This window comes from Elephantulus edwardii, unplaced genomic scaffold, assembly GCF_000299155.1.
Source record: "Elephantulus edwardii isolate Elephantulus edwardi_28Jun2011 unplaced genomic scaffold, EleEdw1.0 scaffold00004, whole genome shotgun sequence".
In the NCBI taxonomy this organism is placed as follows: domain Eukaryota; kingdom Metazoa; phylum Chordata; class Mammalia; order Macroscelidea; family Macroscelididae; genus Elephantulus; species Elephantulus edwardii.
In genome coordinates, this window is record NW_006399754.1 from 10364821 (window position 1) to 10381904 (window position 17084).

Consider the following 17084-nt stretch of genomic DNA (forward strand, 5'->3'; position numbering starts at 1 on the left):
CTCAAGTTTAGTATCACTGAAATTATAATTATTAATTAGTTATAGGTTAAAAATTCGTGCTAAAGATGAAATGTCTGTATTGAGGCTTTTGATGATTTTTTATGTATTTGAAATATTTTACTATGTCTTGTGGTATGAGTAGAATAACTTCTGATTGTTGCTCAGTTTACACTGTTTTGTGTGTTTTTTTTGTTTTTATTGTTGTGTACCATTGAATAATATCTGACTCGCACAGGAGGAGATTTCCCCTCTTTCTCCAGCAGAGCATCTGTTGGATTCAAGCCACATGCTTTTGGTATTGCAGTGTAGCTTCTTGCCGCCAGGCCACCAGAGCTCCCCTGCTTAAATTGTCAAGGACCTTTTTACCCTATAATTTTACAATGTTTAATTAAATATTTAAGAATATATTTTATGCTATTAATTAATATGGTACTCCAAAATTTAATGGTCACATAATTGATAGTGTTGTTGTTGTTGTTATGTGCCGTCGAGTCGCTTGCAACTCATAGCGACCCTATGTACAACAGCCCTAAACTCTGTTCTGTCCTGTGCCAATCGCACTGTCTCTAACACTCCCATCCCAATTACCCCAGTCATTGAATCAATCCACCTCATCATAGAGGACCTTCCCCTCCTGCACTGTCCCTCCACCCAACCAAGCTTGATGTCCCTCTCCAAGGACCGGTCCCTCCTCACAACATGTCCAAAGTATGTTAGACGGAGCCTCAGAATCCTTATCTCCAAGGAACTGCCCGGTTTAACCCTCTGCAGGATGAATCTGTTTTCCTAGCAGTCCATGGTACCCTCAAAACTCTCCTCCAGCACCACAGCTCAAAGGCATCAATTCTTTCTATCCTCCTTAGTCACTGTCCAACACTCTGATGCATAACAAGAGATAGCAAAGACCATGGCCTGTATCAGATGCACCTTAGTCTCCAGAGAGACACCATTGTTCTTCAGTATTTTGGAGAGGTCCTTAACAGCAGACTTTCCCATCGCAGTATGTCTTTTAATTTCCTGGGTGCTGGTGCCAAGAGTATTGACTGTGGAGCCAATCAAACTAAAGCTGTGAATAATCTCAATCTCTTCACAATCCATACTGATGCTTCCAATTGGTCTAGTGGTGAGAATCTTTGTCTTCTTGGCATTGAGCCTCACTCCATATTGAAGGCTGCAGTCCTTGACCCTCTGCAGCAAACGTTTCAGGTCCTCCTCAGTTTCAGCAAACCGGGTTGTGTCATCTGCATAACGCAGATTGTTAATAGATCTTCCACCTTTCTTGACCCCACACTTCTCCTCATAGAGCCCAGCCTCCCAGATAATCTGTTCTGCATACAGGTTGAAAAGGTATGGAGACAGGATGCATCCCTGGCGTACACCCTTCCAAATTTTGAACCATGCAGTGTTTCCTTGCTCTTTTCTGACGACTGCCTTTTGGTCCAAGTATAGGTTTCTCATTAGAACTGTCAAGTGTTCTGGTATTCCACAGTTTGTTATGATCCACACAGTCAAACACCTTTGCATAATCAATGAAACACAGATAGACATTCCTCTGGTATTCCCTGCTTTCAGCTAAGATCCATCTAACATCAGCTACAATATCCCTAGTACCACGACCCCTTCTAAACCCAGCCTGGACTTCTGGCAGTTCCAGTCGTTTTTGGATAATCTTCAGTAGAATCTTGGTTGCATGTGAAATCAGTGATACTGTACTATAGTTTCCACAGTCTGCTGGGTCACCTTTCTTTGGTATGGCAAGAAATAGAGATTTCTTCCAGTCAGTTGTCCAAGTGGTTGTTCTCCAGATTTCTTGGCACAACTTGGTGAGCACGTCCAGGGCAGCATCTGTTAGCTGAAATATGTCAATTGGTATACCATCTATTCCTGGGGCCTTATTTTTTTGCTATTTCCTTCAAAGCAGCTTGAACTTCTTCCTTCATCACCATAGGCTCTTGTTCATATGTTGTTTCATGAAATTCTTCTGTGTCTGCCAATTCCTTTCGATACAGTGACTCAGTATATTCTTTCCATCTTTTTTTTTAAATACTTCCTGGATCATTTAATATTCTGCCTAAAGCATCCTTGATTATAGCAACTCAAGGTTTGAATTTGTTCTTCAGTTCCTTGAGCTTAAGATATGCTGAGTTCGGCCCTTTTGATTTTCTGACTCCAGCTCCTTGGACATTTCATCGATTAATCGATGTTCTTCAGGAATTCTTTACATGCCACTCCTGTGCACAGTGTTATGTATTTCTGTATTTTGAGGTGTTGGGGAGAAGGGGATTATAACATTTATTAGATTCTCAAACAGTGTCCCTGACTTTGAGAAAGGTTAGTTTTTGTGCAGTCAGGGTTGTCTGTATATCCAGAAGGGAGTTTACAAACACAAGTGGTTCGCTTGTATTTGGGTATGACTCATAGCGACCCTATGAACAAAAGGCCTGAAGCCTTGCTGTAACTATTGTCATTTCTCAAATATCATAGAGCAGCGTCCTGCCATGCGATTTGTCGCCTCTGAAAAGGCGCTGCAGAGTCAGCTCTGACTTAGTTCTGACTTGACAGCACGTAACAGCCACAGATTTAAAATATTCACCAGTGTCATGATTTGAATGTTAAAGAATAGTATTTTTTTTTCTTGAACAGGCCTATTAAAGCTGCTCTCAGAGAAAGGAAACAGACATTTGAAGAGTACTTGGAAGAACAAATTAGATTAGAAGAACAAGAACGGAAACAAAAACAGGCAAGGGTTCGTATTTCAGCTATTTTAATGATTTATTCAGTAGCTTTAGAAAGGAAAGCTATTTTTTAATTACAACCTCATCCGTAAATTATAAGCAAGTTATGAAGCAGTAGTATTTACACAATAGATAATCTAATAAATGTTGCTAAATTGTGCAGTTCAACACTGTTGAGTTGGCAGAGGTTATGTCTTTTTTACCACAATTTTTCAAAAAGGTGCTAGGACGGAATATTCTTGAGTAGAATATAAGAAGAAAAGCCACATAAAACTTTGATATTTCTTAAGCATACAGATGTTAATTCTTATTATTATTTTGTTTTAGGCCACAGAAGGAGCATTGTTAATCAAAGCCAAGCCAAAACAGCCTTTCTTAAAAAGAGGAGAAGGCTTAGCTCGATTTGCTAATGCTAAATCTAAGCTTCAGAAAGGGAAGGAGAGTGTGGTGACTAATCAGAGCCCCTCGGAGGACCGGTCGCAGCTTAAAGCAGACAGACAGCCGTTCCAAAGGAAGATTGCTCTTGTAAGTAAAGAACCACACGCAGAAAACCGCATTGTTAAGAAGAATGGTAGATCCGGAGCCAAGAGTGCCTCTGTCACACTCGCTCAGAAGCCAAAACAGCTGAAGAGTAGTAACAGAAAGAGCGTCTCTCCATTGGGATTAAAGACGCAGACAGGGAAGAAAGGCGACGGACAATCTAAAGACAAGATCAAAACAGAAAAGAAACTTGACTCTAATAATAAAGAAAATATACTAGAGTGTACCAGACCTTGCGACTCTGGTTGCAAAATCTGGAGTAAGACACGAAGTAAAGAAAGGTCACCTCCTATGACAGGGCCGGTCCCCTGCCTGGCTTCCCAGAGCCTGGTTGGCATGAGTATAAAAGAGGCAGAGTCTTCCTTGGATATTTCCCAGCAGAGAAAGTTGGAAAATTGGGAGCGAGAGAAGGAAAAGGAAAATTTGGAATTAGATGAATTTTTGTTTTTAGAACAAGCTGCTGATGAAATATCATTTTCCAGTAATTCCTCATTTGTACTGAAAATCCTAGAAAGGGATCAGCAACTTAGCCGAGGTCACCGGCTCTCTTCCACCCCCGTCAAAGCTGCGCAGCAGAAAGCAGATACTGCGGGGCCTGTTGGTGAGCGGAGCCCAGATGAGAACCTTGACCGTAGTGGGTGTGAAAGTAAGAGCGAGGATGAAGTCCAACAATTTGATTCACTGCCTTCACCGAGGGAGAGGAGGCAACGGTCCTGTGCGAGCAGTCGGAAAGCCTTTCTGATGAGCACTTCTGAACCTCAAACGCGATGGAACCCATCCAGCGATGAGGGTGTTCAGAACAGTGACAGTAGCACTGACTCTGAGGAACTACTAGATGAGACCATAAAGCCTGCAGTTGCAGACCCAGAAAGGCCTTTGGGTAGCAGAGAGGCCAGTCCAGAAATTTGTCACGCCAGTGGACCTGCAAAGGACGCTGGGACTCAAGCCGAAAATAAATGTAGGGATGTTGATCTCGATTTGTCTGATAAAGACTACAGTAGTGATGAATCTGTTGTAATAGAGAGCATCAAAAAGAAAGTGTCTGAGCCCTCCAGAAAGATCTCATCTGTAAGTGTGAGTAGACTTGACTTTGATGATGAAAGAACTTGGACTGACCTTGAGGACAGTTCCTGTAAACATGATGTTACTCTTGAGAACGAAGCTAGGAGCCCTCAGGCAAGCTACCCCAGTAAGAGTGACCTGTGTGTCTCTGACAAAACGATGAAAAGAAAGATTGTCCCCGTCAAGAAGGGCGAAGACTTCAGCAGGTCTCGCAGGAGCCTCAGTCCTCCTCCTACATCGGATCTCGTGATGAAGTTCTTCCCTTCTCTGAAACCAAAACCAAAGTCAGATTCACATTTGGGAAATGATCCTAACTTAAATATAAGTCAAGACCAACCTCCAGGTAAGGCAGAATATTATAAAATATGCATTAGGATGCTATATATTGAACTTTTCTGTAACTGTGCTCTCAGAGAAAATGCTTAAGCTCTTTTGTTGCTCAGGAGAAGTCAGTTGTTTTGTTGTTACTTATTGAATGCTGTCAAGTAGGGTATGACTCATAGCGACCCTATGAACAAAAGGCCTGAAGCCTTGCTGTAACTATGGTCATTTCTCAAAGATCATAGAGTTTCCAGAGGCATGTTGTTTAGCAAGTGGATGCCACTCCTGCTCTGGTGGCCTAGTGGCAAGGAGCTGCGCTGCAATCCCAAAGGCATGCAGTTTGAGCCACCAGGCAGCCGATGTGCAGGAGAAGGATGGGCAATTGTTTTTAAAAGTTGAATCATTTTGTGTGTAGATCTAAGTAACAGTCACTAATAAAAGATTCAGGTAAGCTTTACAGTCTTAATTTTTCTTTATAATGAATTTTTCTCTATATTTTTAATATGAAAGAAACGTTGTTGTGTGCCTTGAGTTGGAACCAACTCACAGGTGACTGACCTCCAGTGGATTTTCAGAGGCAGTTAATGCACAGGGGGAGATTGCCCACCCTTCTCTCGTAGAACAGATAGTGTGTTTGAACTACTTGCCTGTGGGATTGCAGTGCAGCTTCTTAACCATTAGGCCACCAGAGCTCCCTAAACATGTGACTTCCTTATTTGTGATTGGGTATATTCTGAGTTATCCGTTATTTGAAACTCTTTGTATATATTTTTTTAAAACTCTTTGTATATTTTAAAAATAGCTGTTGAATACTTGCTTGTGTGAATACATCATAATTTTAGTGAATAATTTCCTTAATGATGAGAATTTAAGTTGGTTTCTTTACTATTAGAAATAATGCTACAATGTTGGCGAACTCTGGTGGCCTAGTGGCAAGAAGCTGCACTACAATCCCAGAGGTGCATGGTTCCAATCCACCAGGTCCTCTGCTGGAGGAGGGACAATCTCCTCTTGTAACAGTTAGATTTGATTTGATGCTACATGCAAAAAAAAAGGGAAAAAAAAGAATAAAAAAAATTTTTTTTTAAAAATAGAATGCTACAATGCATAGTTTTGTGAAAAAAGTTTTTGTGAGTTTGCAAGTTCATTCTTCACAAGAATTTTAGAAGTGATTAGCTTGAAGGGTCAGTTAAGTAGATTTTAACGTGATGGTATTTACGGAAAGTTTTTCCCAGGAAGGTAGTACCAGTAGGTAAAATGATTGTTTTAATTGAAGGATGGAAGTGTTGGCCATTTTACGGTACCACTGGGTCTGACCTGACGCAAAGCTGACCCTCCAGCAGGCTTTCATAGGCAGGAAATTGCTCAGAAGAGACTTCTTATCCTTCTCCCACTGAGCAGCTGGTGGATTCGAACTGCTTTTGAATGAGTTGGGAGAGCACCTCCTTACCTAACACTAAGCCACCAGAGCTTACATTTGTATTTCTTCTGAAAGTTGAAACAATTAATTTCCCCCCTTTTTTGTTATTTGAAGCATAGTTACTAAGCCATGTTAGTGACACTGATGTTTACTATATTCTAGACTTTTTAAGTGTTAACTGCTAATGTGTTTACTATTAAGAAGACCTTTTGTGAATGTCAGTATATATGGTCTGTTTTATAGGTGACAGTGCTCGATCTCAGGTTTTGAGAGAGAAAGTTATTGAGTTGGAAAAAGAAATAGAAAAATTCAAAGATGAAAACACATCTTTAGCTAAACTTCGCATTGAAAGAGAAAATGCTTTGGAAAAACTTAGGTAAGTTTGCATCTTAAAGTCATGAAAAATATATAACTCAGTATAAAATATTTGACTCATCTTTCATGAGTCTGAGAAATAGAAATTAAAAGAACATGAAATTTATACCATTTAAAGATTATGTGTGTGTGTGTTTTGTATTTTTTCACTTTTAAATTAAAGGAGCCCTCTGTGGTCAAAGCTACAGAAGAGAATTTTCTTAGGGGTAAGGTTGTAAAGTTGTAGTTTGAAAAGCCGTTTGGATCTATGAGAATAAATTCCATAAATCAAGTGTCACCAATACGGCAAATGTGGTATTTCATTCTGTGTCAAGACCTAACTTGTTACTATTGGGTACCAAAAGCTAGGCTGAACTTATTTGAGGCTAATAGTCTTCACAATTACATGCAATGCATCAGAGAGTTGGACAGTGACTAGGGATGATAGAAAGAGAATTGATGCCTTTGAGCTGTGGTGCTGTGGTATTGAAGACTGCAGTCCTTGAGCTTCAGGTACTTCCAGTACCATTTCCTCCGCTGGAAGACTTTTTGGCCCCATCTGTCAGTCGCTTTCAGCCTTCTTGTTTGTGTGTGTGTGATCTGAAGTTGTTTGTTGTCTCTGAGACACGGTGGTGTTAGCTGGTTTTGTGTTGGTGCGCTTTGCCCGGATTGTTTGCTGGGTGGGCAGTGGTGGAGGGCTCACCCTTGATTCCATGTGACTTTGGCCGAGGGTGGGAGTGTGGGGGTCGTCCCTGATGGGGGATCATGCAGAGCAGCTGGAGGCAGGCCGGGTGCAGGTGCGTGGTAATTGCTGGGTGCATGATGGTAATTGCTGGGTGCTTGATAATCGCCGGGTGCGTGGTAATTGCCAGCTGCGTGGTAATTGCCGCCTGTTTTTGGGCCGGTGGTGCACAAACGGATGGGGGGTGGGGGGCCCCTGAACAGAGTTGGGCAGCAGGTGTGGTGGGTGTGTCTGGGTCGGTTGCTGGCTGCTGAGTGGTGGGGAGGAGAAATAATGAGTGGCAGGGAGAGGAGGGAAAAGAAAAGACAAATAAGAGAGAAAGAAAAAAACAAACAACCCCAACTAGCCACCCTGCTTGCCCTCTCACACTGTGGCCGCAGGAGCCCGTCGGGTGGCGGGGGCACGTGGTGGGCCCGATCGGAGTGGACACTGGGGTTGCTGTGTCCCTCACTGATTGCAGGTGGTGTGGATTGTACAGTGTGTGACCATGAGAGGATGCCCCACAGGTGTCTCCGGCCTCTGGGGGGGGTTGGAGTTGGAGCTGAGGGAGGGTTTACGTGGTGGTGGCTGAAAATGGCGTGGGAGGAGATTCCCCACCTTTCTCTCATGGAGCACCTGGTGGACTTGACCCACGTGCCTTTGGGTTGGCAGCACAGCTCCTTACCCACTGGGCCCCAGAGCTCCTCAGATCCTCCCAGTGGTCTGTAATACTCAGTTGCTCTGGCCCTCTGTTGTAGTTTTGGCACTTCTCTCTGCTGCCCCTTGTATTTTACCTGTGGTGGCTCAGTCCTTCTCCAGGCCTTTAGGGTGCTGGTTCTGGCTGACCTCGTATGTATCCACCAATAGCCTGCTCTCTCTTTATTCAGGTCTTCAAGCCTGATTTTCTCAGCAAAGTAACCTTATCCAAAGTCTGAACCTTTCATGCTGATATGTCTTAATCTTTTCTCTTCCATTATTTTTTCCCTTAACATTTGTATAATGCTATATGTGTAAAAAGGGAAAAAATGTATTTATCTTGTTTACTGCCTGCTGTCACTAGAAGGTATAAAGGTATAGGGGCATGGGGTTTTATCCGTTATAATTTTCCCCTTATCTGGCATAGCAGGTGCTCAGTGCATCTGAACGTGTGAATTGACTGGTCTTTTCAGTTATCAATGGTGAAGGTACATTCACCAACACTGCCAGCCCTTCACCCCCACTTTCTCTGACATGATAATATGATTGGGACTTTTTAGGAAAGAAATTGCTGACTTTGAACAACAGAAAGCAAAAGAATTGGGCCGAATAGAAGAGTTAAAAAAGGAGGAAATGAGAAAGTTACAAAAGGAGCGTAAAGTTTTTGAGAAGTACACCACCGCGGCCAGGTCCTTTCCAGACAAAAAGGAGCGTGAAGAAATACAGGTACACCAGCGCGTTACGTCGTGCTCTTAGACCCTCACTGCCTTCAAGTCCAGACCAGCTGCTAGCGGACCCTGATCCTGCAGGGGGCTTTCCAGACTGTACCTCACCTGCGGGGAGATTGCCCCGTCTTCTCCCTTGGAGCTACTGATGGATTAGACCAGGCAGAGGGGTGCAGGCTGTGGGGTTAACAGCTGAACTCCCTACAGGTGAGGCCACCAGAGCTGCCTCTCATGTTCAGAGTCAGCTGCTAAAGGGGATGATGGTAAGAGTCTCGGAAAGATGTGTAAGAAAAAAAGAGTATCATTAATTCACTCAACAAATAAAATGTCCAAGGTACCAGTCTTCATGAGTTAACTACATCTTTTGTAGTCAGGCTTTTTTTCCTTTAAATGACATCTATTTTATTTTTATTATTCTTTGTGTGTGAGTGTACCATCAAATCAGAGCTGACTGGTACAGGAGGAGATTGCCCCTCCCTCTCCAGCAGGGCATCTGGTGGATTCGAACCATGTACCTCTGGGATTGCAGTGCAGCTTCTTGCCACTAGGCCACCAGAGTCCCCCTGTAGTCAGGCTTTTAAAGGGTAAAATGTACCAATTTTTTTTTTCTGAAGGTTTCTAATATAAAAGCTAAATTAATAAATCAGGAGTTAGATATTAATCAGTTCAAATTTCAGTTGATTTTTTTGACCCATTCCACAGCAAATAGTGAGGCTTTGTGGCTTAGCAGGAAGGGGCACTACCAGTCCAAGTGGACACGATTCAGTCCACCAGCCGCTCTACGAGAGGAGGATGGGCAGTCTCCTCCCGGGCGATTTACTGCCTGTGAAAGCCTGCTGAAGGTCACTCTGGGTCAGTTCCGACTTGGCGGTACATAACACCACCACACCACAAATACTATTACTTCTAATAATTTATAATAGTTTTAGGCACATAGAAAAATTTGGTGTTAATTGTTTAAACTTGTAACCAAAAGGTCAAATTGTGATTCCTATTTATTTCAAAGTTAGAAATGGACACAGTCTGTGGAATTAAGTTGTGGGTGAAAAAAGCAACTAATGCATTTGTAGTTAAAACCAGAAAGTTATTAAAAAGTGGGTGCATTTGTGTTACTGGTGTGTGCAAGGATTTATAAGAGACAAAGAACTATGAAAGTAAACAAGAACCCTGGTAAATTGGACTTCCTGAAATGAAAATTTGGATTTATCAAAAGACAAATTTAAAATGGCTGTTACCGTATAAAATAAAGGTAAACCTTTCATATTTTAAATGCTTTGCCTTCTTTCCCATGTAGCTTCTTTTACTTTCATCCTTTGCCTTCTTTCTCACATAGCATGCAGTTCTTGACCAGTCTTCACAGCTCTGGCCTAAGTTACGATATATGGTTGAGGTCTTCATTTCTGTAGGAGAAAAGAAGCCATTATGTTTTGCTTGTCGTTAGGTGGTTTTGAGTTGAGTATGACTCTTAGCAGCCCTTTGAACAGCTGACTCGAAGCCTGTCCTCTCCTGCGCCATCCTCATCATCTCTGACACACTAGAGCCCCTTGCTGAAGTCACTGTGTCAATCCATCTCACTGGGGGTCTTCCTCTCCGTCTCTGACCCTCTCTCTTTCCAAGCATGATGTCCCTCTCCAAGGAGCAGCCTCACCTAGCTACATGTCCCAGGTATGAAAGACGAAGCGTCACCATCCTTGCCTCCAAGGAGCACTCTGGTTTCACCTTCTCCAGGACATACCTGTTTGTTCTTTTGGCAGTCCATGGGATGTTCTGCACTCTTCTCCATCTGCACAACTCAAAGACATCAATTCTGTCATCCTTATTCATGGTCCAGCTCTCTGAGGCGTAGCAGGTGTTTAAGAAGAGACCATGGCCTAAATCTGGCACACCTTGATCTTCAGACTGACTGACATCATTGCTCTTCCCTGTTTTGGAGAGGTTTCTGACAACAGACTTGTCCAGTGCAATTTCCTGACTGTTGGTATTGGTACTGTAAGGGTGTTGATTGTTGATCCAAGCAAAATGAAATCATTGACAGCTTCAGTCATTTCTCCACCTACCATAATGCTGGCTGTTGGTCCTGTAGAGAAGACCTTTGTCCTTTTTTATTTATTTTTTTAAATTTGTTAATTTCTTTTGTGTCTAACGTCAAATCGGATCTGACTGGTATAGGAAGAGATTGTCCTGCCTTCTCCAGCAGAGCCTCTGGTGGATTTGAACCATGCACCTCTGGTCTTGCAGTGCATCTTCTTGTCTCCAGGCCACCAGAGCTCGTGTGCCTTTGTCCTTTTGATGTTAAGATGTAACCTATACTGAAGGCTGTAGTCCTTGATCTTCTGCAGCAAGCCTTTGATACCCACTTCCCTTTTAGCAAGCAACGTTGTGTCATCCTAATAAGCGCAGGTGGTTGAGGAATCTTAACTATATTGCAGGTTTTATTTAAAACAATATATTCAGTTCAGAATGTACAAAAGGTGCACAGTTAAGCCTGCCCACCTGATTTACCATGTTGGGAACACCTGGTGGTGTCACTGGTTTTGGAGACATTCCAGGTTTACCTCAGGGAGTTAGCATGACACAGTGACTGCAGCAAACAGGCAGAGGCGGCGGGGTGGCCCTGGTTAGCGCGGGATTTCCTTTGGTTTGTATATAAAGGCCCTGGGAGTTGGAGTGGACGGGATGGCACCCAACAGCAGTAATTATGTTCATGACTTTTTTCTTTTTACATTGATGCTTGTCGCATGCTGAAATCCTGTATCTTAACAAAGAGCATCTTATTTAACAGTTGTAAAGGATTACATTAGAGAAATAACCTCGTTTCGTTATACTTTGTTCGAATCCTTACTCTTCCTTTCTCAACACTCTCTTCGATTGCGCCATGAATTCCTCTTTGTCTTCACCAGGTCTCTTGTTTATCCTTTTTTTTTTCTCTCTCACTTTCTACTTTAGACCTTTATTCCTTAATGGCAGTATATTTGTAATGATCTCTGAAATTGCGTCTAACTTCTGGAGTTAATTCTGTTGTGTGAGATGAGAGGAGGCTCCAGGTGGATCCCACTCTGGCAGTCATAGAAGTGCCATTGCTTGACGTCGCCGTTTGGAAGGGCTGTTCTCTTTGGTTGCTGTGTCTTTAATGCTGTGTGACACCATTTTCATTTTGGTAATGCCGTTTCCCCACCTTATCCCCTTTGAGGCTTTAAAACAGCAAATAGCAGATTTGCAGGAAGATTTGAAGAGAAAAGAAGCCAAATGGTCAAGTACACATAGCCGCCTTAGAAGCCAGATAGAGGCGTTGGTCAAGGAGAACACAGACCTCCGGGAAGAAATAAAAGTGATGGAGAGATTCCGGCTCGATGCCTGGAAGAGAGCAGCAGCGATTGAATGCAGCATAAAGGCCGACGCGGGTGTGACGGCTTCGAGGAGAGAGGAGCCCATGGTAAGTCTTCGGGGCAGGTGGGTTTTATCACATCAGGAGCTGATAGTAAACTGTTGGCCCACTGCCATACCAGTAATTATAGAGTCCATTTTTAGAATTCTTCTAAAGGAGGGATGCCACAGTCGGCAGCAATCTCAGTTAATCAAGTAATGTTTTCACAGACTCCCATGCATCTGATCCTTTTCAATCCAGTATCAGCTAAGCAGATAGAATTCCTTGACCTCATGGAATTATATTCGAGTAGTTGAGAAAGACCACAAATAAGCAGCCGAGGAGAAGCAGCAGAGAGAGGGTGAGGGTGTTGCAGCTGCAGATAGGAGGAGGGGGCTGTGCTGAGGAAGAGACGTTTCATTCATGAGCTGAAGGACACGAGTGAGGAAGCCAGGCTGGGTCCTGTGTGAAGCGGGTAGCAGGAGGAGTGAGGCCACGTGTGTAGGAGGGCCTGCTGTCAGTGGTCTGCCCCAGTGGGCTGGAGGAATGGCATAGTGACCAGAGCAGCTACAGCCCTGCACATGGAGACAGTTCCTGGAGCAGAGATCCGTGGAGGACAGAGAGTGATGAGATCCGTGGAGGATGGAGAGGCTACAGTCCAGTGTGTGGAGACAGTTCCCGGAGCTGAGATCCGTGGAGGACAGAGAGGGCATGGTCGGTCCTAATAGATGAGTGCGTGGGTTTTATTCGGAGTCAGATAGGAAGCCATCGGAGAGCTCTGAATAGATGAGTTAGGTAAACATTTTAATGTTAGTAAATTCACTTTATATCTGATAGAGACTTAGTGGATTTAAGCAGGAACGCTTGTGACTTAGTAATCATATCAGGAGAGGCCCAAGCTGGAGATAGCAGTTTGGGGTCTTGGGGCTGTGAGGTCTGGCTGGAAAAGGTCACCAGTGCTGGGAGGACAGAGATGAGGGAGGAACAGCAGGGGGCAGGAGCATGGGCAGCCAGAGAAGGACGTAGGACATGAAGGAAGAGTGGTGTCCGGACAGAGTGCACGGACATCTGTCCAGGAGGGGGGAGTGATCAACAGTGGCATACTGCTGCTGGAAACGAAAATAAGGCCTGGAAATAGAACATCAGATTCACTGAGTAGAAATCATTGATGACTGATAGATGGAGCCTGTGGGGAGTTGCCTCGACGGCATGGAGAGAGCTTACAGAGCAGGTGTCTCTGGAGAATTCAGTTCTGCAAATGTCGGGGTGGTGTAGGGAGTGTGCCACTACCCCAAAGGCCTCGCCTCGCCAGTGTGTCAAGTCCACCAGTGGCTCCGTGGAAGGGAGGTGCATAACCTCCTCCCATGCAACTTAGAGCCTTCAAAACCTGGTGTTCATTTCCCAGTCTGGAAATGTGCTTGAAAATGTGATTGTTATGTCCCAGCAAATCTGAGCTGATCTTCCAGTGGGTTTTCAGAGGCAGTAAATCACAGGGGAGGAGACTGTGCATCTTTTCTCTGGCGGAGCGGCTGGTGGTTTCGAACCCCATGCCCTCTTGTTGGAAGCGCAGTTCCTTACCATTAGGCTGCCAGAGCTCACCCAAGAGAAATTTGAGTGTCACAAGGGCTTCATTCAAAACTGGAATGTTTGGAGCTGTCAGATTGTTTCATCTTTTAGCTCAGGTACTGGCAAACTCCTCTTTAAAAGGCAAGAGAGTATCTGTGGCATTGTGAACCATCAAGTCCGCCTTGTAACTACTCCTCTTTGCTGTTGAAGAAATAGCCAAGGGCAGCCATGCTGTCTTCCAGTACAACCTTTGTTAGCAAGTTGGAGGTTCTGCAAAAGAGGGAAAGACCCTCAGTGAGAAGGGTTGACGTAGTGACTGTGGCAGTGGGTTCGAGTATGTCAGAAATGGTGAGGATGGCCCGGGACAGAGCAAGGTTCACATCTGTGTTCATACGGTTGCTGAGTGGTACTCAACTCGATGGCACCTAACAACCGCCACCACCGATATATATACACACTGGATGGTGGCAGGTTTGCTTTCAGGTTATTTTGGTTTTGTTTAATGAAGTTAGGGGGTAAGTAGGTGGTGGAAGCTTACAGTATTTCCAATTGCTTCAACTTCGTGCAGTAGAAAGCATAGTCTTTTAGCTGAGAGAGGACTTGAGGTTGACAGGAGAACGTGTGTAATAGTTGCATATGAGTGAGAAAAAGCAGTAGATGGGGAAATGTGGTCCGATTCCTGGACGGAGCTGAGGGTCCGCTCTGTCTCTCACTGTTGTTCCACCTCATAGCTGACCCTCCATTGGGTTTCCAAGACGCTACATTGCAGGGCACAAGACTCAGCTGTTTCCCTCAGTAAGGCTGGTGGATTTGAACCCCCAGAGAAGCACCGCCTTTGTGTTAGCCCAGGACTGCGTCAGTGAGGTGGTTGTGTAGTGTTGATTCAGAACTGACTCGCAGCTGATCCTGCAGCAGGTTTTCAGGGGCAGTAAAATCGCATGGGAGGAGACTGCCCATCTTTTTCCCCCAGAGCAGGTGGTGGATTTGAACCTCGTGCCTTTGGGTTGGTAGTGCAGCTCCTTCCCACTGAGCCACGAGAGCTTGAGGTTAGAATTGTTCACACTGTTGTTTTTTTCCCTTTTAAGCTTTCTGAATGAATAGTACAGAATGAGGGACCAGGCAGTTTGGCGTATGTGCAGAGTCACGGCACTAAGCCAAGAGTTTAAACTGCGCAGGGATGCTGGATTTTGAGAGACAGAAAGCGTAGGCCCTTAACTGTGGGACTTCAAACAGCTTGTAAGTCTGGTTGAGATGCTCAGAATTTTCCCCATGTAAGTTAATGGTGACTGCATGTTGGTTTGCCCTATTTGGATTTTTGAAAAGGTTTCATAGGAATACTTTTCTTCTGGATAGCAGGGGACACTTGGCATTAAATAGGGGCAACAGATCAACTGAAAACGTTCTCATCACGAGCAGAGTTCTGTTAATTTAAGGCATTGTACCTACATGTGGACTAACATTTATATTCACAATGATTTCTTACACTACAGAACCCATCAGTTTGCTTTCCAAAAAGTCAGATTTCTTCAGGAACCCAGGTAGAAAAATACAAGAAAAACTGTTTGCCCACACAAGGTAGGAGGTTTTTCATTATTTTTTAAATGAAATATATCAAGACTAAAGTCTTACTAAATTTTTTTTTTCTTTTCTGAGTACAGTGTACTTTATTGATGGTACATGACAAGATGGGCTCACCAAGCCCCTCCCCTTTCTCAGGGGGATTTGATGGAAACTTGTGTCAAGGGTGTGAGATTCTCTGTGTGGGAGGATCAAATTGGGGCAAGGACTCCCCAGCAGCTGAGGGTCTCTCTCTCTCTCTTCTAGTGCTATTGCTGGGGCTGGTGGTCCAAGGGGATCTTATTCTTTGGAGGCCATGTGAACCATCAGGTCGACCACCCGGTTGCTGTAGCCAAATTCATTGTCATACCAGGAAATGAGTTTGACAAAGTGGTCGTTCAGGGCAATGCCAGCCCCAGCATCAAAGGTGGAAGAGTGGGTGTCACTATTAAAGTCACAGGAGACAACCTGGTCTTCAGTGTATCCCAGGATGCCCTTGAGGGGCCCTTCTGATGCCTGCTTTACTACTTTCTTGATGTCATCATATTTGGCAGCTTTCTCCAGACGGCAGGTCAGGTCCACAACTGACACATTGGGGGTGGGGACACGGAAAGCCATGCCGGTAAGTTTCCCATTCAGTTCAGGGATGACCTTGCCCACGGCCTTGGCAGCGCCAGTAGATGCAGGGATGATGTTCTGGGCAGCTCCACGGCCATCACGCCACAGCTTTCCAGAGGGGCCATCCACAGTCTTCTGGGTGGCAGTGATGGCATGGACTGTGGTCATGAGTCCCTCTACAATGCCGAAGTTGTCATAGATGACCTTGGCCAGGGGAGCCAAGCAGTTGGTGGTGCAGGAGGCATTGCTGACAATCTTGAGAGAGTTGTCATACTTTTCATGGTTCATGCCCATCACAAACATGGGGGCATCAGCAGAAGGAGCAGAGATGATTACTCGTTTGGCACCACCCTTCAAGTGAGCCCCAGCCTTCTCCAAGGTTGTGAAGACACCAGTGGACTCCACAACATACTCAGCACCAGCATCACCCCACGTGATGTTGGCGGGATCTCGCTCCCGGAAGATAGTGATAACTTTCCCATTGATGACCAGCCTCCCATTCTCAGCCTTGACAGTGCCGTTGAACTTGCCATGGGTGGAATCATATTGGAACATATAGACCATGTAGTTGAGGTCAATGAAGGGATCATTGATGGCGACAATATCCACTTTGTTAGAGTGAAAAGCAGCCGTGGTGACCAGGCGCCCAATGCGGCCAAATCCGTTTACTCCGACCTTCACCATCGTGTCTCAGGGATGCGGCTGAGGCTGCACAAGAAGAGAGGGCAATCTGGATCGACGAGGAGCAGAGAGCAAGTTTTACTAAATTTAAGGAGACATTAGAAAATTGAAGCCCTTGTATATCCTCCTCTCTCAATTTCTACCGTTAGCATTCTCATGCTTTTTAAAATTCATTCCATTATGTCCATTAATCATTATAGTATTGCTTCATATTCTGTATCCTTCTGCAGTTTGCTTTTTCCTCTCAATATTTCAGGGCCTACCCACACTGACCCTCGTAAAATCTGGTTTAGTCATGTCAACAGCTACACAGATTTCACTGTAAGCTTGTTGCACTTGGTCAGGGTCACTGAGCCCTGTATAACGGGGCTGTTTCTTTGCATTGTGTTATCTGGAGTGGGATGCTGAGTCATACCAGACTTGGACAACTTTGGAGGTTTTGTCTGTGTTGTGCAAATCGCTTTACCATTTATTACTGTCAGCATATTGATAGGCCCTTTGTATTTGTCAACACTTGATATGGTCAGGCTTTAACGTTTTGGACAGCCAGATGGCTAGGAGCCTGGTGAGCTGGTGCAGTTTTAATGTGTATTTCCCTGGTTACTGGTAGGTTGTATGAACTTCTTTTTGATTATTGAGTGCCTGTTTATATTTTCTCTACGGTGAATTGCCTGCACTCATCCGTTGCTCATTTAAAAGTCTGGTATAAGCATTGAAGTATTTT

At 44.3% G+C, this 17084-nt stretch overlaps 1 protein-coding gene across 1 annotated transcript in view; it reads left to right on the forward strand.

Annotated features, from left to right (window-relative positions):
* The window catches only part of CENPJ (centromere protein J), a 39063-nt gene that overhangs the window by 14298 nt on the left and 7681 nt on the right, over nt 1-17084 (forward strand). The window contains exons 5-10 of the mRNA XM_006879552.1: nt 2644-2746; nt 3063-4680; nt 6322-6454; nt 8410-8575; nt 11765-12007; nt 14995-15079. Coding sequence (XP_006879614.1) covers nt 2644-2746; nt 3063-4680; nt 6322-6454; nt 8410-8575; nt 11765-12007; nt 14995-15079 — 2348 coding nt within the window. The remainder of the gene's footprint in view (nt 1-2643; nt 2747-3062; nt 4681-6321; nt 6455-8409; nt 8576-11764; nt 12008-14994; nt 15080-17084) is intronic.